General features: G+C 39.6%; 1 protein-coding gene across 20 annotated transcripts in view; it reads left to right on the forward strand.

Moving 5' to 3' along the window:
* The window catches only part of foxp1.S (forkhead box P1 S homeolog), a 629,350-nt gene extending 610,524 nt beyond the window's left edge, over positions 1-18,826 (forward strand). For 19 of the 20 annotated variants that reach the window (XM_018259715.2, XM_018259719.2, XM_018259717.2 and 16 more), the window contains 5 exons: positions 1,001-1,102; positions 2,758-2,879; positions 5,094-5,163; positions 9,568-9,734; positions 17,922-18,826. In XM_018259715.2, coding sequence (XP_018115204.1) covers positions 1,001-1,102; positions 2,758-2,879; positions 5,094-5,163; positions 9,568-9,734; positions 17,922-18,066 — 606 coding nt within the window. In that variant the 3' untranslated portion in view covers positions 18,067-18,826. 20 annotated transcript variants of the gene reach the window in all.
* The last annotated feature ends 3,529 nt before the right edge of the window (positions 18,827-22,355 follow it).

Consider the following 22,355-nt stretch of genomic DNA (forward strand, 5'->3'; position numbering starts at 1 on the left):
TCATAGACAGACTCCATGTTATTTGGAAGAATCAGAGATGTTACTATGGAATCGGTGACTTGTTGGGGATCTAAGAGGTATAGGAAGCCCTGTGGAGCACCATCTGAGAAGTAGTCTCATTATATGTTTATGAACAATTTATTATTCCCAAAGGATAGACGTGCCCTAAATGATTTTGCTGTTGGCCAAAATAACTTCTAGTTAAACCACCAGGAGGATTTAAAACTATGGTATTTGTTCCTTAGCTCCAAGGGAAGGCCACTTTCACACTTGAGCACAAATTAATTACCTGCTTCGGTGAATAGAGAGACCGTTGGGTAGTTTTTTCCTGAAACACAAAGAAAACCACAATCAACAATTATACTTTGCTTATACAGTGCAGTTAGAAAAATGAAAGCAAGTGTTCGATTCATTGCTATGGGTTGGTGCACCTGCCTAAACTTTGCCTATGTTACAGTGTACCCAATATGACCTGCTTAGTATCTTTTTAAACTTTGAGCGGTTTTCTGGTGGGCTTTAAACTTTGCTGATATCAATATGTAGGATTTGCTTAAAGGAGAAGGAAAGTCGTTTAGCATTTGGGGGCGCCAAATTTCAGGCACCCCCAAGTGAATGTATTTACTTACCTAATACCCCGGGCCGGTGCTCCTATCAGCAGTAAACTGGGCTTATTCCAGTGAGCACCGCAGATCAATCTTCTTCTGACCTCTTCTCGCGGCTGTGCGTTCGCAGTAGAGCAAAAAGCCGAACTTTAACGATAAAGTCAGCTTTTTCATTCTACTGCGCATGCGTCTGCACCGGGAAATTTGAAGAAAGAAGAAGCCGGAAGATGATCGCTCCGTGGTGCTCACCTGGTTGAGGGTTTCAGGTAAGTAAATACATCCACTTGGGGTGCCTAACATTTGGCAAACCCCAAGTGGTAAATGACTTTCCTTCTCCTTTAAGGATTTGTGTAAAGAAAGGCTTAATATTATTATTGTTACTCTCGTCAATATTTTAGGGAATCCTTGAGTCTCCAGAAAAGCAACTAACACTAAACGAAATCTACAACTGGTTCACACGGCAGTTTGCCTACTTCCGACGCAACGCAGCAACATGGAAGGTAGGCCACTTGTTCTACAATGCCCTGTCAAGGTTTTGATTTTATGTACTAAGTCGGTTTCAGAGAAAATCACAGCTGTGCACCCACCTAATAACATTGCTGCTGCATCTGTACAACAAACGTCTTGTTAATGGTATTAGTGGCATTCTATTTATAGTGGCCATGAACTGATTTCTGATTAAGAGTTTTATTAATAGAAATACAGACTATTCCTCAAACAAGTGAAGTTTAGTTTTATAGCAATGGAGCCCACCTACTGGCACACCTCTCGTCAATACCCACCAGCTGAATGGTTGGCTTGCTCTGCATTGGTTAAGACCAAGCTGAGTTAACCAGTGCTTTAAATTAGAGTTGTTCTACCAGCAGCCAATCAGGTGCTATTTAACATGAATTTCAAGCAGTTTTTTGGAGCTAGTGGATGGCATCTCAGATGAGATTCTAAACCATTTACATACATTATATTGCTTGGTATAGTATTGAGGAAAGGTCTTGCAGAACTTTAAAGGGTAGTTTGCCTTAAAATTCATTTGTAGTATCATGTAGACAGGGGTAGGCTAGGCCATTTGGAAAGCTGCTATGATTAGGCCATTCTACAATATACTATAGGCTGAATTAAGGGCTAAGTCAGACTGCAGGAAAAACACAAATGCCTCACTGAAGCAAGACTGTAAGTATTAATGGAAATGGCAAATGACCCATGGAGCAGATTTTTGTCCCAAAACCTAAACTTGAGCATTCTTGGGCTGAAATCTGCTTGCAAACTACGCGGTATTGGTGTTTCCTCCTCCAGCTGAGAAGACCCTATGTATGGCTCAGGCTTAATGGCGAACTGCTGCTTTAATCGGCAGTACTGGGGTAAAAATTATTATGATGCCAATGTTTATTCTACCCGGTTCCATCATTGTATGGTAATATATCTATGAATGGTACATACAGTACAAAGTAATATATCAAGTCACGCAAATGTACACCTATTTGCTCCACTTTATATATTCCTGCTTTATTATACACAAAAATCTGTTCTTAAGGGAAATATATATCATATTTTATATTTGGTATATTTGCCCTTAACAGAAAATGATAAATGAATCTCTTATTATGTACAACAGTGTTCCAAAGTATTTACAAATGTACCAGTAAGTGGTAGCTGCCATTTTTTTTTTTTCTTCTGTGGCGGTAAACGTTATCATTTAAAGTGAATAATGTAATAACTATCCAATAATGGAGATATCAACTCCTCCATATGTTTTGGAATTCAGTCATGAAGGTTAGCGGTGTCTTGGAGGAATAACCAAGGTTGTTGGGTGGTTTTGGTACATTAGGTTGTGCTCCAATGTCTCCCAAAAATTCACATTACAGATGTTATCTGTGTAATAATTCTCCATAGGGAATAAGAGCATTATTTGGCCATTGATACTAAGGCTTCAGTTCTAGTGTTGTCTGTGGAAGGTGCCTCAATGGAGGATAGCAATATGGCTGCTTCTCTTACATATAAATAAAACGTGGTTTGTTCATAAGGGTGAAAGTACGACTGTGTTTACATTTGAACTATACTGGCACACGTCCTGTATTGCATTTTGTTAATGCCTTGCGACCATTTTTAGCTTTCACTCATGCCAAGTTGCAAATGTTTTCTCTCCCTATACCTGTTACAGAATGCAGTGCGCCATAATCTTAGTCTACACAAGTGTTTTGTGCGAGTAGAAAACGTAAAAGGGGCAGTATGGACAGTGGATGAAATGGAATTCCAAAAAAGGAGACCACAGAAGATCAGTGGGTATGTCCACGCATTCGAACTTTATAGCGTAGTTTGTGTGGTGCTTTATGGGTTTACGCCTTGATGGCTTCATTGGTCCTTTTTTTGATCTGACAAGGGAACAAATTGCCAAATCCCTGCCATTTATGTGTATCCACTGTATCACCTGCTCTGCTGACCTTTGTGTATGTTGCATCATATGCTTTAAAGCAACAAAGCCTATTAAGCCTCACCAACCATCTGCTTATTCGTTATTTTCTCCTTCCTCTATTGGGAAGTGTGAGCTGCCCTCCCTCTACCAGCTTTTTCCTTCATCTGTGCTTCTCTGCTCCACCTGTTTCACTCCATCCTACCTCGCTGTCTCCCTCCCTACCAGGGTGCTATTCGCACCAACTTCTCCCCGCATAAGTGCTTTATCAGAGTAGAGGAGGCGTATGGGTCCTTTTGGACTGTTGATGATGAAGCCTTTAAATGTGCCCGCCATATTCACAGAGGCCTCGAAAACCCTGCCACGATGAACAGCTTGTTGCACAGTAAGAGCTTTACTTGCTTGTTATTTTACCCTCTCTCTGTGCTTCCCCCTATGCATGGCAAGCATTTTCATTCCTCCATCGTAACAACCTTTGGGGCCATAATCCTTAGTCCTTTACTCCATTTTTGTCTCATATCAATGTTTATTAACTGTTGTTTTGTGAAATTAAATGAGTTCTAATGTAAATTGATCTTGCCACTAGTAGTGCAGATATTTAAAGGGGAATAATCTATTCTATTTCTAAGTAGGGCTTTTCTCTACTTAACAAACAGTAAAATAAGAGTACATGCCTTATTCTGAGCATGGGACATTCCTCCTCCACAAATATCCATTATTGCTAGCATCTGTGGATGTTCTTCTAAAAATGTCCCCATAATCAGTTCTTGTGAGATCATTCAGTTATTTATACTTATTATGGTCATTTTTTGTTACCCATGAAGACTCACCCACAGCAAGTAGTATTAATGCACCCATGTACAATATGCTGAGAAGGAATGTTCATTGTAGATGTATAGTCTTCATTCCCATTGACATTCACTCAAACAAGGCCATGGTTTGGCCCTTGTAGTTAAAATAAATAAGCAGACCCAGCTCTCCTCTGGCTGGTGCAGTCCGGTGGTATTTTACTGGTACATGCAGAGGAATTGGTTCTATAAGTTTGCAGAATGTTCTTCAGCCTGAATGTACCAGAATGTACCTTCAGCCTAGTAGAACTCCAGTCTGGTGTACTTGAGGATGTGCACTGCCAAATGATACTCCTGCTTATGTATTTTAACCACATTTGACCAAACATGACTCTTTCCAAGGAGAAATAAAAGGAGATAAACTTAGAATTCAGTATATATTTACTTTATACCCTTTAAAGAAACCAAATAAAGCTGTTAACTCTCCAACTGTTACGATGGTAGCTTCTAAAGGGCCAATAGCTTGACTTCTTTTCCTTAGAAGATATTCCTTTGCATAGACGCAAGCAAAGACACTCATAGGCGGATAGTCCAACCTGCAGCCCTGCAGATGTTGACCAAGAGTCCTGAAGGCCTTATATTGAGCCTTGTATTCCTTCAGCTTGGGCATCCCTTGTAAATTGCTCGGGAGACAACCAATAATGGAGAGTCTCTCTGTGTTACCAGCAGCAAAGATTTTGTGATACATTTATCAGACTGAATTAAAATCAAAACAATGATAATTATGACAATTGAGCGGGAGAGGATCCATTTAATTAACGTGATAGTAGGTTAAAGCTTATGAACTGGTTCTGAAACCCTATGGCCCAAGAAAAGCCATTTGCCAGCAAACCCATTTCAGTAGCAAAGTGTCCGTTTTGCATTTCTTTGCTTATTTAATAATGAGAGCAATATTCTGCTTCATGCCTACAGAGAGGATAGACGCTGGTAGGTAACCTGTAAATGCCTTTCATACAGAATAATTACTTTTTGGCCGTCATTATATATGTTGTCATGGCTGTAATTTATCAAGGCCCTACCTTATTGTATTGGTCTGAAATTAATGTAAATTAATCATTTCTGTGCAGGAGCACATCTACTTAATATGCCAACTCTATAATATACCCATTATATAATTTATCATAATTTAATGACATCATACATATTTTAAAAAAAAAAGATGCATCATTTATATCCATTCTTTTTCTTTAAGTTTTATTTTATTAAAGTTTCTCTTTATCTGTTTGTTTTTCCGTGCAGTAGCCCCACGCTTATTAAAAATATTCAGACAAGTCACGCCTACTGCTCACCTCTCAGTGCCGCGTTGCAGGTAAGTCCGACCGATCTGCCGTTCACGCGATGCCGTGATTCTTTTTTTTTTTTTTTCTTCCTCCTGCTTATTGCAAAATATATTATCCTTGCTCTAATTAGATATTAAATTTTAATTCTGTTAAACTTTTTTTCTTAAGTGCATAAAGCATCGGGAATCCCTGGAGGCAGGAACATATCAGTCAGCTCCGGCATTAGTAAGGCGCTTAGCATTTTGAATATAGTAGCAAAAAAATTAAAAGTTCACTTATTAATATTTATCAGCAGTATCATAATTTCCATCCTCTTATTTCAGAATTTCACTTGAGGCAAAAATACCACAAGTGTAATTACTCTAGCACAGCTATTAATGCGCTGAATGAAAGAATCCCTCGTCACGTGGCCTCCATTGTTCCTGGATTTCAGGGGAAAGTGTGTACTTTGTATAATACCAATATTTGAGTATAAATGTGTATGAGGTTTGTTATATTATAGACACGCACTCCTACGTATAGGCACTCAGTAAAGAGTTATATGCTTAGTGTGTTGGTTGTATGCTACAGATGCACACACTTGCGCACAGACAACGGTGGGACGTGTTATCCAGAATGAGCTACGAGTAAAAGCCATCATCTCCCCTTTTCTTTTATTGAAATAAACACTTCAATGTTCTTGCCTGATTCTCATCTGCTGAAATAACAAGACAATGTGCTTGTTGGTAACCAACCCAACGGAAATTCTGGAACATTAATATTGGAGTTTTACTTTGTGTGTACCTATATATCTAGAGCAGAGCTGTCCAATTAGAGGCCACGGGCCGGATGAGACCCTCCAAAGAATATTTATGGCTGGTCTGCTCAGATGTTCAGTAGATCTCACTTTATAACACCATCATTTTAATTGAATCCAGCCCTCAACCATGTTCTGTGCTAAATAATTACACCACTGCATGGGCGAATCTGACCCATTTATCCAAAAATTCACAAAACGTAGACAAATTCGCCAAATGCATTGAAATCTATGGGTGACGAATTTTTTTTGACGCGCGCAACTAATTTTATTTTTGACAAGCGACAATTTTTTCACCCATGGTCTATGGGTGTCTTTTTCACGGTAAGACCTGGCAAAAATATTTCTCATGGCGCTCATCACTACATGTAAGTTGGACAGCATTAATCTAGAAAAATATTATATTTATACAAATACTGGGATTTTTGATTACTGGCCTGTGGGCCGGACATGGAGATATTTATGGGTTGAAGTCTTCTCAAGTTCTCTGTTGACTTCTGTGTGTAACATTATTATATAATGGGGTCCTAGAATTTGTGGTGAAAACATCTCTTGAATAGACAATCCAAGACACCACCCATTTCTGTATAATACCTAACATTATCCATCGATTAACCACATACTGTGTATATATATATATATTTAGTATTATTATTCTGATTTTCACCCAGGTTTTTCTTCTTAAAAGTGTAATGTTTTTGCACAGATTAAGGGGCAAATCCATCAAGGGTCGAATATCGAGGGTTAATTAACCCTCGATATTCGACTGGGAATTAAAATCCTTTGACTTCGAATATCGAAGTCGAAGGATTTTGTGCAAAATACTTCGATCGAGCGATCGAAGGAATAATCGTTCGAACGATTAAATCCTTCGAATCGAACGAAAAAAAGTTAGGCAGGCTTTCCCCTAGGCTAACATTGGGTTCGGTAGGTTTTAGGTGGCGAACTAGGGGGTCGAAGTTTTTTCTTAAAGAGACAGTACTTCGACTATCGAATAGTCGAACGATTTATAGTTCGAATCCTTCGAGTCGTAGTCGAAGGTCGAAGAAGCCCATTCGATGGTCAAAGTAGCCCAAAAAACACTCCGAAATTCAAAGTTTTTTTACTTCGAATCCTTCACTCGAGCTCGGTGAATTGGCCCCTAAGTCTTTTTATCACTGAAGAATTTTGTAGTAATGTAATAGAAAGCTTACACATCAAATAAAAACCCATCGATAAAAAGAACAAAAACCAAAAATAGTTGGTTGGGTACCAGTCGCAAATAATATAAAAAAATAACTATAGATACATTGCACTTGTATAGCTTTGGTATAGTCAGCTGTACAGGTATGGGATCCATTATCCAGAAAGTTCCAAATTACGGAAAGGCCGTCTCCCATAGACGCCATTTTATCCAAATAATCCAAATTTTAAAAAATTATTTCCTTTTTCTGTGTAATAATAAAACAGTAGCTTGTACCTGATCCCAACTAAGATATAATTAATCCTTATTGGAAGCAAAACCAGCCTATTGGGTTTATTTAATGTTTACATGATTTTTTAGTAGACTAGGGGGCAAGTTTATCAAGGGTTGAATTTCGAATTTGAAAAAGACCAACCGAAATGATATTGAAGGTTTTTTTTACTTAATAGGTCCGTTTTAGATCTAATAGGTCTGTTTTCGATCGAATTCTTCGATTTTTCAAAGTCCACTAATTGACTCCAAACAGGTACTAGGAGGTTCCCTATAGGCTAAAACAGCGATTCGGCAGGTTTTCGATGGCGAATGGTTGACGTTGAATTTTTAAAGAGACCGTACATGATATATTTCAAAATTCTAATTTTCTAATCTTTTTCAAATTCAAATCGAATTTAAACTATTCCCAAGTCAAAGTATGAATTTTTTAAATTCGAATATAACTTTGACCTTGACCTGATAAATCAGCACCTTAAGGAATGAAGATCCAAATTATGGTAAGATCCGCTATCTGGAAAGCGCCGGGTCCCGAGCATTCTGGATAATAGGTCTCATACCCGTTCAATATATTTAGTTTAGTGTTCCAGTAATAAACACATGGCTTAAAGGCAAGTCGAACAAGAATGCTTCTGATTATATTTGTAGTTGAACTGAAAATATTAAAAAAGGGAGAAAATTGTCCCTTCCATAAAATTCTCCTTTAATGAGTCAGACTTGCGTGGAGACGAGAGCGATGTGCAGCAACTGTAAATACCAGTCATTAGTTACATACTGTCCCCCGAGCCTTGTGAAATATGATTTTCAGGGCCGTCTGTAGAATACTATTAAGGTTACAAGCACAATTTACATTCATGAGGCTGAAAGGCAAAATGAAATTAATTCTGCGTTCTATCAGATCCCTTTCTTAACTATGACTAATTCCAATTAGTGTGCTCAGCAGATTCAACTGGGCTTGTTTTGGAAATTTAACGCAAGCAGTTATCTCCATTTAAGATTGTCTCCCGTAAACGCACAACTGTTTATTTGTGTGCGAGCAAATCCATGTATTGTTGCGGTTACCCTTAATTTGTATAGAGCTGACGTGTTACGCACAGACTTACATATAAAATAACTTCTCCCTTTCAGTTTAAACATTCCCAGATGTATTGAAGGCAACACAGCGATGCTTAACTTAATAATAAGTGGGTGTATCGGCAGTTACATGATAAAAGATCAATTTAACCCTTTCCATGCCGTATGACACAGATCAAAGACGAAGAATCTACAGTGCTTGTACTTGTATGTCATTGTAGTAGACTCTACATTCTGGCAGGTCAAGGCAGTGGTGTAACTAGAAATTACTGGGAGCCACAGCCAATTATTTTTCAGGCCCCAAAAATGTCCAAAGGTTGACTTGTTTTACCAGTATTTGTTCAAAATGTACGTGAATTAGGGCCCTATACCTCCTGGGGACACGAGGAACGGACAGAAAACAATAGAGGACAGAAAATGCCTTAGCAGTGTAAGAGTAGACACAAATATAGGGATATGTTTCCATACATTTATTGATTTCTCACCACCCCATGTTATGTTCCTGTGTGGCTCCTTAAAGGAGAATTCAATCCTAGTTTAAAAAAAAAACCTCCCCCCCATACCTTACCCATACCCTACATAGACTTACCCCTCGGTGCAGATTCAGGCATCTGAGTTCATGGGCGCCATCTTCAGCCGCTTATAATAATTAGTGACGAGCCCTAAGCTTAGCTTCTCAACAGCCAATCAGAGCCCACTGAGCATGTGAGTGTCACAGACACTTTCCAAGATGGTGACCCCCTGTGACAAGTTTGAAGTCCTGGATCATTGCTGCTATTGACAAGCTGAAACTTTAGCCTCGTGCAATAAGTTCACTATATAAAATATGGTATTTTATAGCCATATTCATTATAAGGTTTAGTTCTCCTTTAAGATCAGATGGGTTAGTATCAACAGTGTGTGTATGCGTATCCCCCTTTCACTAAAGGGGATTAATATTGTTATACTGTAGCCTTAAACATTATGTCACGTAAAGGCCTATGGCAACATAAAGGATAATAGGGGATAACGTTTTCTTCTTGAATGCTGATGAGTGCTAGAGCCAGTGTCGGATGATGTTTAGTCGGGCCGTGTAGCTTAATAACTTGTCTCCTTGTTTGCATTTGGCAGGCTTCAATGGCAGAGAACAGTTTACCTCTATACACTACTGCATCCATGGGAAATCCTGCTCTGAACAGCTTAGCAAATGCAATAAGAGAAGACTTAAATGGAGTCATGGAGCACACGAGTAGTAATGGAAGCGACAGCAGCCCGGGACGTTCCCCTATGCAAGGAATGTAAGTACAAAGAGAACGTGTCTGACTATACAGTGATATATTAGCCCTCTGCAAAGATCTTTGGGTTGTTTAAAGTGATCATACACCTTTCTCAGTAAGTAGCTCTTAAGTTCATGAGAGTCTGTCCAAAGCCAAGTAAAGGTTGAGATCAATGTCACCAGGACAATATATGCTGGAATCAATGGCAGGATCTGGTAGCGTCAATGTAACCAGAAGTTGTATGAGGAATTTCACTGGCCTTGCTCTTTAACAAGTGCTATAGGATCAATCCATGGACTTCGCAAAGAGATGAATAGGATAGATATATATCTTGTTTTATTTTTACATGTGCTGGGAGAAATTCCACCTGGGCAACATCTATTGGTAGGACACCCAGCAGGTCGGTGCATGCTGGGACAATACCTACTTCCTAATATTTGTAGGGAACAATGACACTGGATCGTTGTGTTCTGGCTGCTTCAAGGCCACTAAATGATGAGAGAAATTTGAAAAAGAAATGCCATGGACTGGTCTCTGTTGGGAGCAATACCTTGGGACTGGTATGTTTTGAAAGGGTTGGGTTAAATGAATGGCCTGAGGATTATTCCATACCTCCCTTTTCCGTGGCTGCTTTAAAGGAAAAGGAAAGGCTAAAACTAAGTAAGCTTTATCTGAAAGGTCTATATAAATACACCAGTAAACCCTCAAAGTAATGCTGCTCTGAGTCCTCTGTCAAAAGAAACACCACATTTCTTTCCTTCTATTGTGTACTCATGGGCTTCTGTATTAGACTTCCTGTTTTCAGCTGAAACCTCCAGGGCTTGGGCTTGAGCATGCTCAGTTTGCTCCTCTCTACCTCCCTCCTCCCATCAATGCTGTAATCTGAGCCCAGAGCTATGAGTGAGCAGGGAGAGACTCAGGCAGGAAGTGATGTCACACCAAGCTAATATGGCAGCTTCTATCCTAAACAAACAGAGACAGTGTCTAGAGCTGTTTACTCAGATATGGTAAAGCATCCTGCAGATTAAATATAGCGTTCTAGCTTGCACTATTGTGGCTAATCTGTTGGCAATAAACTGTTTTGGAGCTTTCCTTCTCCTTTAAGGCCACTAAATGATGAGAGAAACATCATTGAACTAGAATGTTTTTGATAAAGAAATGCCATGGTCTGGTCTCTACTGGGAGTAATACCTTGGGACTGGTATGTTTTGAAAAGGTTGGGTTAAATGAATGGCCTGAAGAATATTCCATACCTCCCTTTTAATTTCAAGATCATGCAACTTTAATCTGTTTGGTTGGTTTGGTTAAATTCCAGGAGCCAATCATAAAATCTAATTTTACAATATCCCTTTATTATTATGAGCCAGTAGTAAAGGAAGAGAGGCCAAGTGGAAAACAAAGGGGTGGATTCAAGAAATGTCTCTAAAAGATCTTAAAGTAATAACATTTCTAGGGCTGGCGGTCTGAGCTGAGCTAGATGAGCGCAATTTAGCCATCCCCACGGTGTGACCATGTTGCTCGCTGCACTGACCAATGGCCGAATATCCCAAGAATCCCTCTGTCTTGCTTTTTATTTCCTGCTGTGCATGAGATTCCTGTGCCTCGCCGAAGGCTGCTATTGGTCTAGTTGACAAACACAAAACGTTCACTATAGATGAATATAATTCCTATTATAACCTTTACTGCAGTACATTAAACACACAGACAGCGCAGCCCCCAGACGCTTATTTACCGCACCTTAAAGCCTTACAGGTTGTTTAAGAATTTCTACATCACTAAACGACTTCTCTATAAATGGAAGTTATTACACTCGGCAGGATGGCGACTTGATTAACTGCGAGAGCAATTCTGCCGTCCCTAATGCTGGCGAGGTGCATTACGTGGTAAACTGCCAAGCAGCGTCCTTCTAAAAACTGCAGTAAACAGTTTACGACGCATCTAATTTTTGAGCATCCCAATAAATTAGAATCAATCAGGCTTTAAGTACTAACATTATCTCTCCATTACCTTGTTAGCATGGAAACTGCAGCCGAACGAAATTTCTTCATTTTCCTCTTACTTTGCATTTCTGTGCCTCGGCGATATCGAAGGAATGTAAGGATTGTGTGCTTTAAAGGGAAACTGGAATTAGGATCCTAATTAACTTTATCCACAGCTTAAATTACTTTTATATGTCATAGCTGGAATGGCTGGCATAAAATTCTATTATTATCTACCCCTTCTGTTTTATTCCTGCTACATCCTTATTCCACTTAAAGGGAATCGATGCCTTGTTTAGACATATATTTTGCCATTTGTTTTTGGAAACTACTGCTGGCACCCGATATTCTTGGGAAGTCAGACTATAGTTTATATAAACAAGCTGCTGTGTAGCCGTGGGGGCAGCCATTCAAGTACAGGATACACAGTAGATAACAGATAAGTACTACTATAGTTTATATAAACAAGCTGCTGTGTAGCAATGGGGGCAGCCATTCAAGCACAGGATACACAGTAGATAACAGATAAGTACTACTATAGTTTATATAAACAAGCTGCTGTGTAGCCATGGGGGCAGCCATTCAAGCACAGGATACACAGTAGATAACAGATAAGTACTACTATAGTTTATATAAACAAGCTGCTGTGTAGCCATGGGGGCAGCCATTCAAGCACAGGATACACAGTAGATAACAGATAAGTACTACTATAGTTTATATAAACAAGCTGTTGTGTAGCCATGGGGGCAGCCATTCAAGCACAGGATACACAGTAGATAACAGATAAGTACTACTATAGTTTATATAAACAAGCTGCTGTGTAGCCATGGGGGCAGCCATTCAAGCACAGGATACACAGTAGATAACAGATAAGTACTACTATAATTTATATAAACAAGCTGCTGTGTAGCCATGGGGGCAGACATTCAAGCACAGGATACACAGTGGATAACAGATAAGTACTACTATAGTTTATAAAAACAAGCTGCTGTGTAGCCATGGGGGCAGCCATTCAAGCACAGGATACACAGTGGATAACGGATTAGTACTACTATAGTTTATATAAACAAGCTGCTGTGTAACGATTATCAAGTGATGTTGCTGCAAACCGGAAGTGACATCATCAAAAGTGGGCAGGGACAGAAACAAGTTCTGTAAAACTTTAAAAGGAGTAAAATATAGACAATCGTACATAACATAAGAAATTTAGATGAGACCCGCAACTCGCAGACCCGCATCTATACCCGCACCTGAAAATCCTCCCCTCATTCCCAGGGTGCCCGCTTTTTTTTTCAAGTAACCCGCGGGTACCCAACCCGCTAAAGGACTCTAGATGATGGACTTGACTAGAAATGCTTGGATGCCACCTAAAATCTATCAGTCTGTCTATGAAGACTACAGATAATTGTTCAGTATTGCCTCCATACACTAGTGCCTAGGATGAAATAGGGGGTATTTACTGTCAAGATTCACTTTCTCTGATCAGAAAAACTATTCAGGGCACAGTATGAGATTTAAAAGCAGAGTCTTTTAACAATAATAACGATTCCCCTAAAAGAACTTGCAGCCAGAATACTTTTCCATGAAAGCATCCAAGAGATATGTGTAGAAGCGGAATGCACCATGCTGTGCGCACGGAGTGCTTTAACAGGCGCAAGCTCTGCTCTTGTGTTCACAAAGTGGACAAACAAAAAGATTTATTCATACATGGAAAATATAAAAATCTCTTCGCAGTGAAGTCGCTTACAAAGAACGGCTTTTTTATTATGGGGTCGGATCTTGGTTTCACAGATCGTAAAGTTTGCATGGTTATTCTGTGAACGGACGCTTATTTTAACTCTAGAATTTAGGGGAGTTTGACAAGCCTGAGAGTGTGATTAAAATCTTTGTTATTCATTTGCCTATTTATTTACAGTGTGTTTTAGGGTTATTTAATTCTTCCCCAGAGAATCACACAAACCCCCTATGACAGTGGAAGGGCAACATTTTGTGGGATCCCAGAGATTGCAAAGGGCAGCTCTTAGATGACTTTGCTTCTACAAATACAACTCTGGGTTTTTCTTGAAAGGGCAATATATACATATGTATAGGGTACTTGTGTCACAGTGCTAAATTTCCAACCTGGCATATAAAATATTGACCATCGCACCCCAACACAAGGGCCAAAGGTTGGGTAAAACTCTTGGAAACTTTTAATGCCACTATCTTGCTCTACTGCATCTGCAGCCCCAATACTTGCTGCCTACAGCTGGTCTCATTTAGTGCAGGATCCAGGGCAGTCACCCCAAATTGGATAGCAAAAAACATGCCTATTATTTGCTATTATTCCCTCAATGCTTATGATAGCACTGGTGTTTTTTCTGTAAATTGGTACTTCTATGGGGAACCATTGTGCCCCACAGGAACGAACTGTATGTGTAAAGGAGGTCATTAGTAATTGACAACAGTTCTTGGGATTCCTCTAACTGCCCTTCAACATGTTTTTAAAGGTGGGGGGGCATTGATCATTTTAATCTGCAGATGAAAGCGGGACGGGCAACTGTAAAAAACTTTTCTTGCAGGTCATGTGCATTCGATTTGAGAACGTTCAGCCGTCACCATAGCCTTTAACAAAAGCCAGACAGTCATGTGCACATTCTGGATAGTTAACGTTTTCATTCCGATCCTATCTTCTAATACGCAGGATTTGCATGTAAAGTGATTGCATTGATCCATTACTCAGGGCTCAAGAGCAGATGAAAGAGAATTTAAAGATTCATAGTATCCTATCTACACAACAAAGGCCTAAAGAAGTTTAGCGGTTCACACAGCCGATATACACATTGCTGGATTCAGAGATACATTTGTTGTGATACATAATAATTTGTTGGAGGCGGGACTTCCAAAGACAACACCTCCTTTTTGTTCTTGTCTATTCTAATTAGCCCATGTTATCAAGGGTTTTCTGTATGAAAAGCAGTTTAGCAGTCACTAGATCCATCCAGCTAAAAGGGTGTTGAGTTTAGAACATGGATGAAGTAGGATATTGTCTTAAATGTTGCTACATAAATGTCCAGTTGTGGTTCTGTAGTTTGGTTATGGGTCTGCTGGTGAATTCCACTATGATTGACATGAGAACTATGAGCGATAGCCAACTGTCCAATTAGTGTTGGAATAAGGACCTCCTTTATTATCCATTATGTATAACCACGTTGCTTTATGAATCTGCTTGGTTATCTGGAGGTGCGTCTTTTGTAGTGAATCATGGTCAATTAGGGTTGACCGAGGGTTTTCTATTGGCTTTTCAGGTGGCTCAAGTCAGTGCCCCATTTTATTGCCTCCAATACATGGCGGTTTTGGACAGTGAGATCCTTACTGCATTTTAGAAATGGTCCATCTGTTGCATTCAGCTTCTCCTGCACCATTGAGCAAGCAAAGTTGCCCACAATACTCCACTTTTCTTATAGTCCCTACATTGTTCTAAGCAAGGTTGTCCACCATGATGAATGAACATCATTACATCTACATTCTGGTATGTTTCCAATGACAGTGTAAGAAAAGTAAAGTCCCTTTGGACCCTCATACCATACATGAATAAGCAGAGTCAAATGAAACTCTCAGCACACGCAAAGCCTTATTGGTTCAGCTTCCATTTGGAAGTGCTTACAGTTGAGGAGGGGAGATGTTCCGTGGGCGAGGGTGTTACCCAGTGAGGAAAGAGCTACTGTTTAATTCATTAACAAACGTGTTTTCAGGCATTGCCTTAAAAAGCCAATTGTATCATAAGCGAACAGGGCCTTTACTTCAGCTTCTCATCTCTAATATCAGATAATGTCAGTAAAATGACACTTTCCTTCACCGTTTCAAAGGCCAGGCAGTGTTTATGCATTCAGGTATTTTGCATGACAAAAGCCACTCAGGCAGTGGGAAAAAAAATGAAATTGCTATTTGTAAAGGCAGACCTGTAAATATGATTTACGCACAACATTTTTTCTATTGTTATCATAACTGTTGTGTACGATCAGCCCTATTCCCCCGTGGGTTATTCATGTGCTCTTCCATAATGGGAAATTTGGCAGATCTCATCTCCTGAGTGCATCCTCCTGGCCACCGTGTGCTGCGGATCATGTTTTTTCTTGTTTACAGCTGACAGTGTTATTATTCTGGTTAGGACTGGCCTTTCTTATCACATTGTTGTTTTGAGCGAGCCTTTTTTCCCCCTCGCTCCATTTGTGTTTCCTGGCAGAGCTTTTCTTTCTTTATTGACAGTTTGTAGAAATATGCATTAATTTGGAGTTTAAAGCATGTATCATGGTGCCTCGGCGCAGTGTTTGCTTGAAGTTGATTAATGATAGAACCTCACTTGGGGTCGTCCTCTTGAGAGTCGTCTCACAGGTTCTGCATGTTAACTAGCGAAACAGAACACACATTAAGCAATGATTAGCCCAGCCTCCACGAGCCTCTGTGGCCTGACAATTCACACTTTTACTTTATGGAGTCTCGTTTGATTTATTTATCTGCTAGTTATTTGCTTGTGCCTTTAGGAACACTTATTATTTATTTCTAATATAGACACTTCCACTGCCGCTCTGCTGTATGTCTGTCAGCTCCACTTTGCTAGGCAGCTAGAATGATTACAGATATATTGAATATTATTGTTGTTACCAGTAGAAGGCAAATAAGCATCAACCCTACATTTCAGTCCCATTTGCTTTCAGTGAAGGAGTGCATCTACTGCCTTAGGCCAAATCCCCTGAATTTTGGGGACTAACAAGAAACAGTTAGAAATAAGACCAAGTCCATATCATCACGCCTTTCTAGATCTTGGTTCCTTGTATTATGCAAAAATATTAGTAGGATATATGTGTGGGCTCAAGGTGGCATCACAAATCAGTGTCCCAATTCAATAGCTTTTAGGTTTGGTCATTTTGCTTGCGTGTATAGGATTAGTGATGTGCGGGCTGGCCCGATACCCATGGGTCGAGCAGGTTCGGGCCAACCTCGTACTCTTCTTCGCGGGTGGGTGCGGGTTGAGCTCTTCTCCTGCTCTCCCCACCCACCACTGGCAAATGCTGACTGTGCCTGCTCGCCCCACCCCTTTTGTGACATCATAGGCAGGGTGGCTCGGCGCGAGTCTATAAAAGGAAGTCGGGCTCAGGTGGGCGTGGATGGTGGGAGGTCGGGTGGCGGGCAGGTGCGGGTCGGGGAAATCCCGACCCACATATCACTATATACTGTAGGATATTAAAGGGATACTGTCATGGGAAAAAATGTTTTTTTCAAAATGCATCAGTTAATAGTGCTGCTCCAGCAGAATTCTGGACTGAAATCCATTTCTTAAAAGAGCAAACAGATTTTTTTATATTCAATTTTGAAATCTGACATGCGGCTAGACATATTGTCAATTTCCCAGCTGCCCCAAGTCATGTGACTTGCGCTCTGATAAACTTCAATCACTCTTTACTGCTGTACTGCAAGTCGGAGTGATATCACCCCCCTCCCTTTTCCCCCCCAGCAGCCAAACAACAGAACAATGGAAAGGTAACCAGATAACAGCTCCCTAACACAAGATAAGAGCTGCCTGGTAGATCTAAGAACAGCACTCAATAGTAAAATCCAGGTCCCACTGAGACACATTCAGTTACATTGAGAAGGAAAATCAGCAGCCTGCCAGAAAGCATTTCTCTCCTAAAGTGCAGGCACAAGTCACATGACCAGGGGCAGCTGGGAAATTGACAAAATGTCTAGCCCCATGTCAGATTTCAAAATTGAATATAAAAAAATCTGTTTGCTCTTTTGAGAAATGGATTTCAGTGCAGAATTCTGCTGGAGCAGCACTATTAACTGATTCATTTTGGAAAAAAAATTTTTTTCCATGACAGTATCCCTTTAAACTTAATATAAAATAGATTTGGGGAAGGATGACATGGTAACCTTTCAGCTGAGGCAAAATGCTTCTTTAATTCAATTCATATCTTGATAAGTCGTTTCCCCCATCACCTTTAATTCTTGTTAATTATAGTCCAATTAACTTGTTAGTTGGTGTTCTAAAAACTAGACTTTAGAACAATAGTCCTGTAGTAAATTCATGATGTCCTTGGTCTTCTTGGGCAGCCCTGGATTTGCATTACTAGACACAATATAGAAGGTTTTGTTGCCGTGGCCACATATTGTGGGCCATGCTAGTTGACAGGAGGCTTATCCGTAGAGAGAATTTAAAATGTAAAGTTGCTTTGTTCTGTTCTTGCAGGCACCAAGTGCATGTTAAGGAAGAACCACTGGATCACGATGATAATGACGGTCCACTATCGTTAGTGACAACAGCAAACCACAGTCCTGATTTTGACCGTGACAGAGATTATGAGGATGAGCCTGTAAATGACGACATGGAGTAAAACTGTCTCATATCACCGTCCTGAAAAAGGAAGACAGTCCAAGGCTGTTGGAGCTCTCCCCCCTTATTGTACATTCTGGAGAACCTACAGCCGTTCAAACGACTCTGCTGTGTTAACTCTTAGTGCCATCAAGTATCCCATTTGGGAGTATTTTTGATTTTTCTACTTTTTTTGTTGAAAAAAAAAAAAAAAAGGAATTTGTACTCAGTGCATTGGATGGACTTGTTTGGTACTCGGAATTTCCCCTCTCTTACGGTCGACATCAGTGTTGTAAATTTGCAAAACTGATTTCCCGTATTCACACGCAGCGGACATTGGACTGCAGTTCTGCCAAATCCCGGACATTGAGGACATCGACATAAAGCATGTGTGTCTAAAACTGCAGGTCATCCCTCTGCCCAGGTTTTAAGGTTTCCAATGGACAACGTATTTGCACAGTACTGCATGTAATATTGATTATCACTGCCTTTCAATCAATTCCTTTGCTTCCATTTGGGATGGGGATGACATTTTATATGTGTCTGGGACAGAGAAAGAGGCAGAGTAGTTATCCCAAACTTCTTAATGTATTGCTTTTGTTTATATTGTACTACAACAATTTAAGTTCTGACCTCAGGCCTCTGCTTCAGGCCCAAGGCCTCTCCCGAGGCGCAATGTTTTCTGTACTTTGTGATGAATGTTACTGGGTGGTTTTTTTTTTTATTATATGAAGCCGAATGTCATTCACTTGTTTGTAGTTTTAATGTCATTCATTCCACTTCGCTTGAGTTGCCATCCAGGTTTTCTTTTTTCTTCAGCCACCGATAAAAGTCATTCCATGTTTTTTGTTTTCCCTCAAAGGCATCCAAACTGCCCTTGTTATGACTTGGACCTTCTATATTATAATGCAAGAAACGGACTCGATGAATGAACGATGGGAATAGGAACATTTTTATACTTTGTCCCGTGGTTTGTTCCTTTCCAGTAGTGTAATTATCCCTGGCGGTCAAGGCAGATGAGAAGAAGGGTCACCACTTACAAACTAAACAGCACAAACTATTAAGCAGCTTTAGAATTCCCGGCGCTGGACTGCCGCATAGTCTTTGTAGACCAATGTCTGTTCTTCTCAACCTTTTCAGTTTGCCAATGACGAGTCTGTGACCTGAAGACCAGGAACGTTGACACTTTGATAAGGAGACAACAGTGGTTTTCAGTGAATATTGAGTTTATGCCCATATTTTATAGTCCTCACTGGTTTGCCAGTAGATATCTTCTTTTTTTCATTTTATTTGCTGCCATAAAGAAGACACCAGTGACATGTAGACTGCTCAACCACACTTGGGCCAATCAAACCGTTCATTGACATTCCTTAGTGTCTCACCTCAGAAAGAGGAGCGCCAATGTTATTTGGTAGCAGAGTTAAAATAAGTGACTAAACTAAGGCTCCGATGTTATATCAGTGGGGAAAAGTCCAGTCTTGTCTAAACTTTCTGCTTCTGATCAAGACAATAAGCTGAGATTGACATGGACATTAAAGGTGCAGTCCCAATGGCATTGTAAACGTTCCCAGACACATTTCCGCTTTCTGTTCCACAACTTCTACGTTCCATTCTGCAGATTATATAATAATCGGGTTTTTTTTACCCCCAAATTTTATGGCTATCCCTGTATATTGCACTTTTTTTAAGTCTGTGTATAATTTATTACCTCAGGCTCAACCACACCGATAGCACTGACATTGCATTGTGATATCTTACTGTGTTTTACACTAAGGATTTTAATCATACACGCGCCTCCATTTGTGATTCTTTTTTTTTTTTTTGAAAAAAAATGCTGAGCCAAATCTTGTACAGGTATAGGATCCCTTATACGGAATCCAGAAAGCTCTGAATTACGGAATGGCTGTCTCCCATAGACTACATTTTATCCAAATAATCCAAATTTTTAAAAAGGATTTCCTTTTTCACTGTAATAATAAAACAGTAGCTTGTACTTGATCCCAACTAAGATATAATTAATCCTTATTGGAAGCAAAACCAGCCTATTGGGTTTATTTAAAGGGACGCTGTCATGGGAAAAAAAATGTTTTTTCAAAATGAATCAGTTATTAGTGCTGCTCCAGCAGAATTCTGCACTGAAATCCATTTTTCAAAAGAGCAAACAGATTTTTTTATATTAAATTTTGAAATCTGACATATTAAGACATATTAAGACATATTGTCAATTTCCCAGCTGCCCCAAGTCATGTGACTTGTGCTCTGATAAACTTAAATCACTCTTTACTGCTGTACTGCAAGTTGGAGTGATATCACCCCCCCCCCCAGCAGCCTAACAACAGAACAATGGGAAGGTAACCAGATAACAGCTCCCTAACACAAGATAAGAGCTGCCTGGTAGATCTAAGAACAGCACTCAATAGTAAAATCCAGGTCCCACTGAGACACATTCAGTTACATTGAGAAGGAAAAACAGCAGCCTGCCAGAAAGCATTTCTCTCCTAAAGTGCAGGCACAAGTCACATGACCAGGGGCAGCTGGGAAATTGACAAAATGTCGAGCCCCATGTCAGATTTCAAAATTGAATATAAAAAAATCTGTTTGCTCTTTTGAGAAATGGATTTCAGTGCAGAATTCTGCTGGAGCAGCACTATTAACTGATGCATTTTGACAAAAACATGTTTTCCGATGACAGGATCCCTTTAATGTTTAAATTAATTTCTAGAAGACATAAGGCATGAAGACCCAAGTTACAGAAATATCCGTTATCCGGAAAACCCCAGGTCCCGAGCATTCTGGATAACAGGTCCCATACCTGTATAAAATGGACAGCAATAGCGAGAAATAAACGTTCGATCTTACAATGCACCGTAAGGCGGGACTGCACTTATAATTTAAGCCTACGAGTTCCAGCAAGTATCTCTGTCCTGAAACACTCGGACACGTCAGTTCTCCAACCACTGTATCATTCATATATTTATGTAGGAGGGTAGCTTTTCCTTTATTCTGCTTCCAATCCCTGTCATTTTAACCCGTGCGCTGCTGGTGGGGACTGCAATCTGCAGTGTAATATTTCACAAGTCAACTAGCAGCAGGGTTAGGTTATTTTCTCCTTCTATGTTTCATTTTTTTCTTTTCTTTTTTTTTTCCGTTCCCTTAAAATTACCAAAGATTTTTCACAAAGCTAAATTATGTTCTTTGTTACACGCTTTATCTTTCAAAGCCAAATATCCTCTTGTTGTTCATCAAAGGAGGCCGCTGATACTAAAGGGGGAAACCAGCAAGGATTATTAGGCTTATTGCTTGTGCGCTAGGAAACCGCTTGTACATTGAAAATTATGTTTTTAAACCAAAGTAAATCCGTTTTATTTTCTTTTTCTCCAGTGTGACCAAACAAGAAAAGCAAAATATTGGGAACAGTATTAATTTGGGTGCAACCAGGACATGATTGATAACGGAGCCCAGTGGAGGTTTCAGGACTTTTTGTTATAAACCATTTCTAATATCAGTCTGATATTGGTACAATTTGGTACCTGAATGTGGGCCCATGCAGATTAAGGGGGTTATTTATCAAAACCGGAATTTTTCTGATTATTTGATTAAGAAAAAGTCAGACCAAATTAGAATCCATGATTTGACCTTGTTTATTATTAAAAAAAAAAAAAGCTTGATTTAATCGGATTGGGGGGAAAAAGCGAGCAAAAACCCAAATTGTACATTTTTTTTTTAGATTTCTTTCCCCAAGATTGCTCAATTTTTTTCTGGTGTTTTCTCGAAATTCTGTATTTTTTGGATTTTTGTCCGATAAGTCCAAAATAGTCGGATTTTCAAGCTAATTCCAGCACAGACCACAGAAACTTCTAAATAGGATAGGGACCTCTCCCACTGACTTATATAAGACCTGGGCAGGTGGATTTTTGGATTCTGACTTTTTGCCGCCTCGGGGTATAATAAATCTTGAAATTTTTGAGTTTTTTAACCCCTTAAATCTTCATATAGGATTGTTCTGTTCAATAGAATACCCAGATATTGGATGTGCCCCTCCAAGAGGTCTCTCAAGGACCACAGATTGCCCTAGGTTCTTATTCTAATTATAATATATTTATTGTAATGCAACCAAGATGAATTAGTCTTTGATGTAAACAAAGGTGGGTCCTCACTGAAATTATAAAAGCATATATTGTAACCCAGTTTCCCACCTCTATATTTGCAACTCTGGTTACATAGCAACTGATAGGTGTCACCAGTAGAGAGATTCCTTCATAAGCTATTTATACATGAAATGATATACCCCAAAGCACTATTTTGTCACAT

Source organism: Xenopus laevis, chromosome 4S (genome assembly GCF_017654675.1).
Source record: "Xenopus laevis strain J_2021 chromosome 4S, Xenopus_laevis_v10.1, whole genome shotgun sequence".
Taxonomy (NCBI): Eukaryota; Metazoa; Chordata; class Amphibia; order Anura; family Pipidae; genus Xenopus; species Xenopus laevis.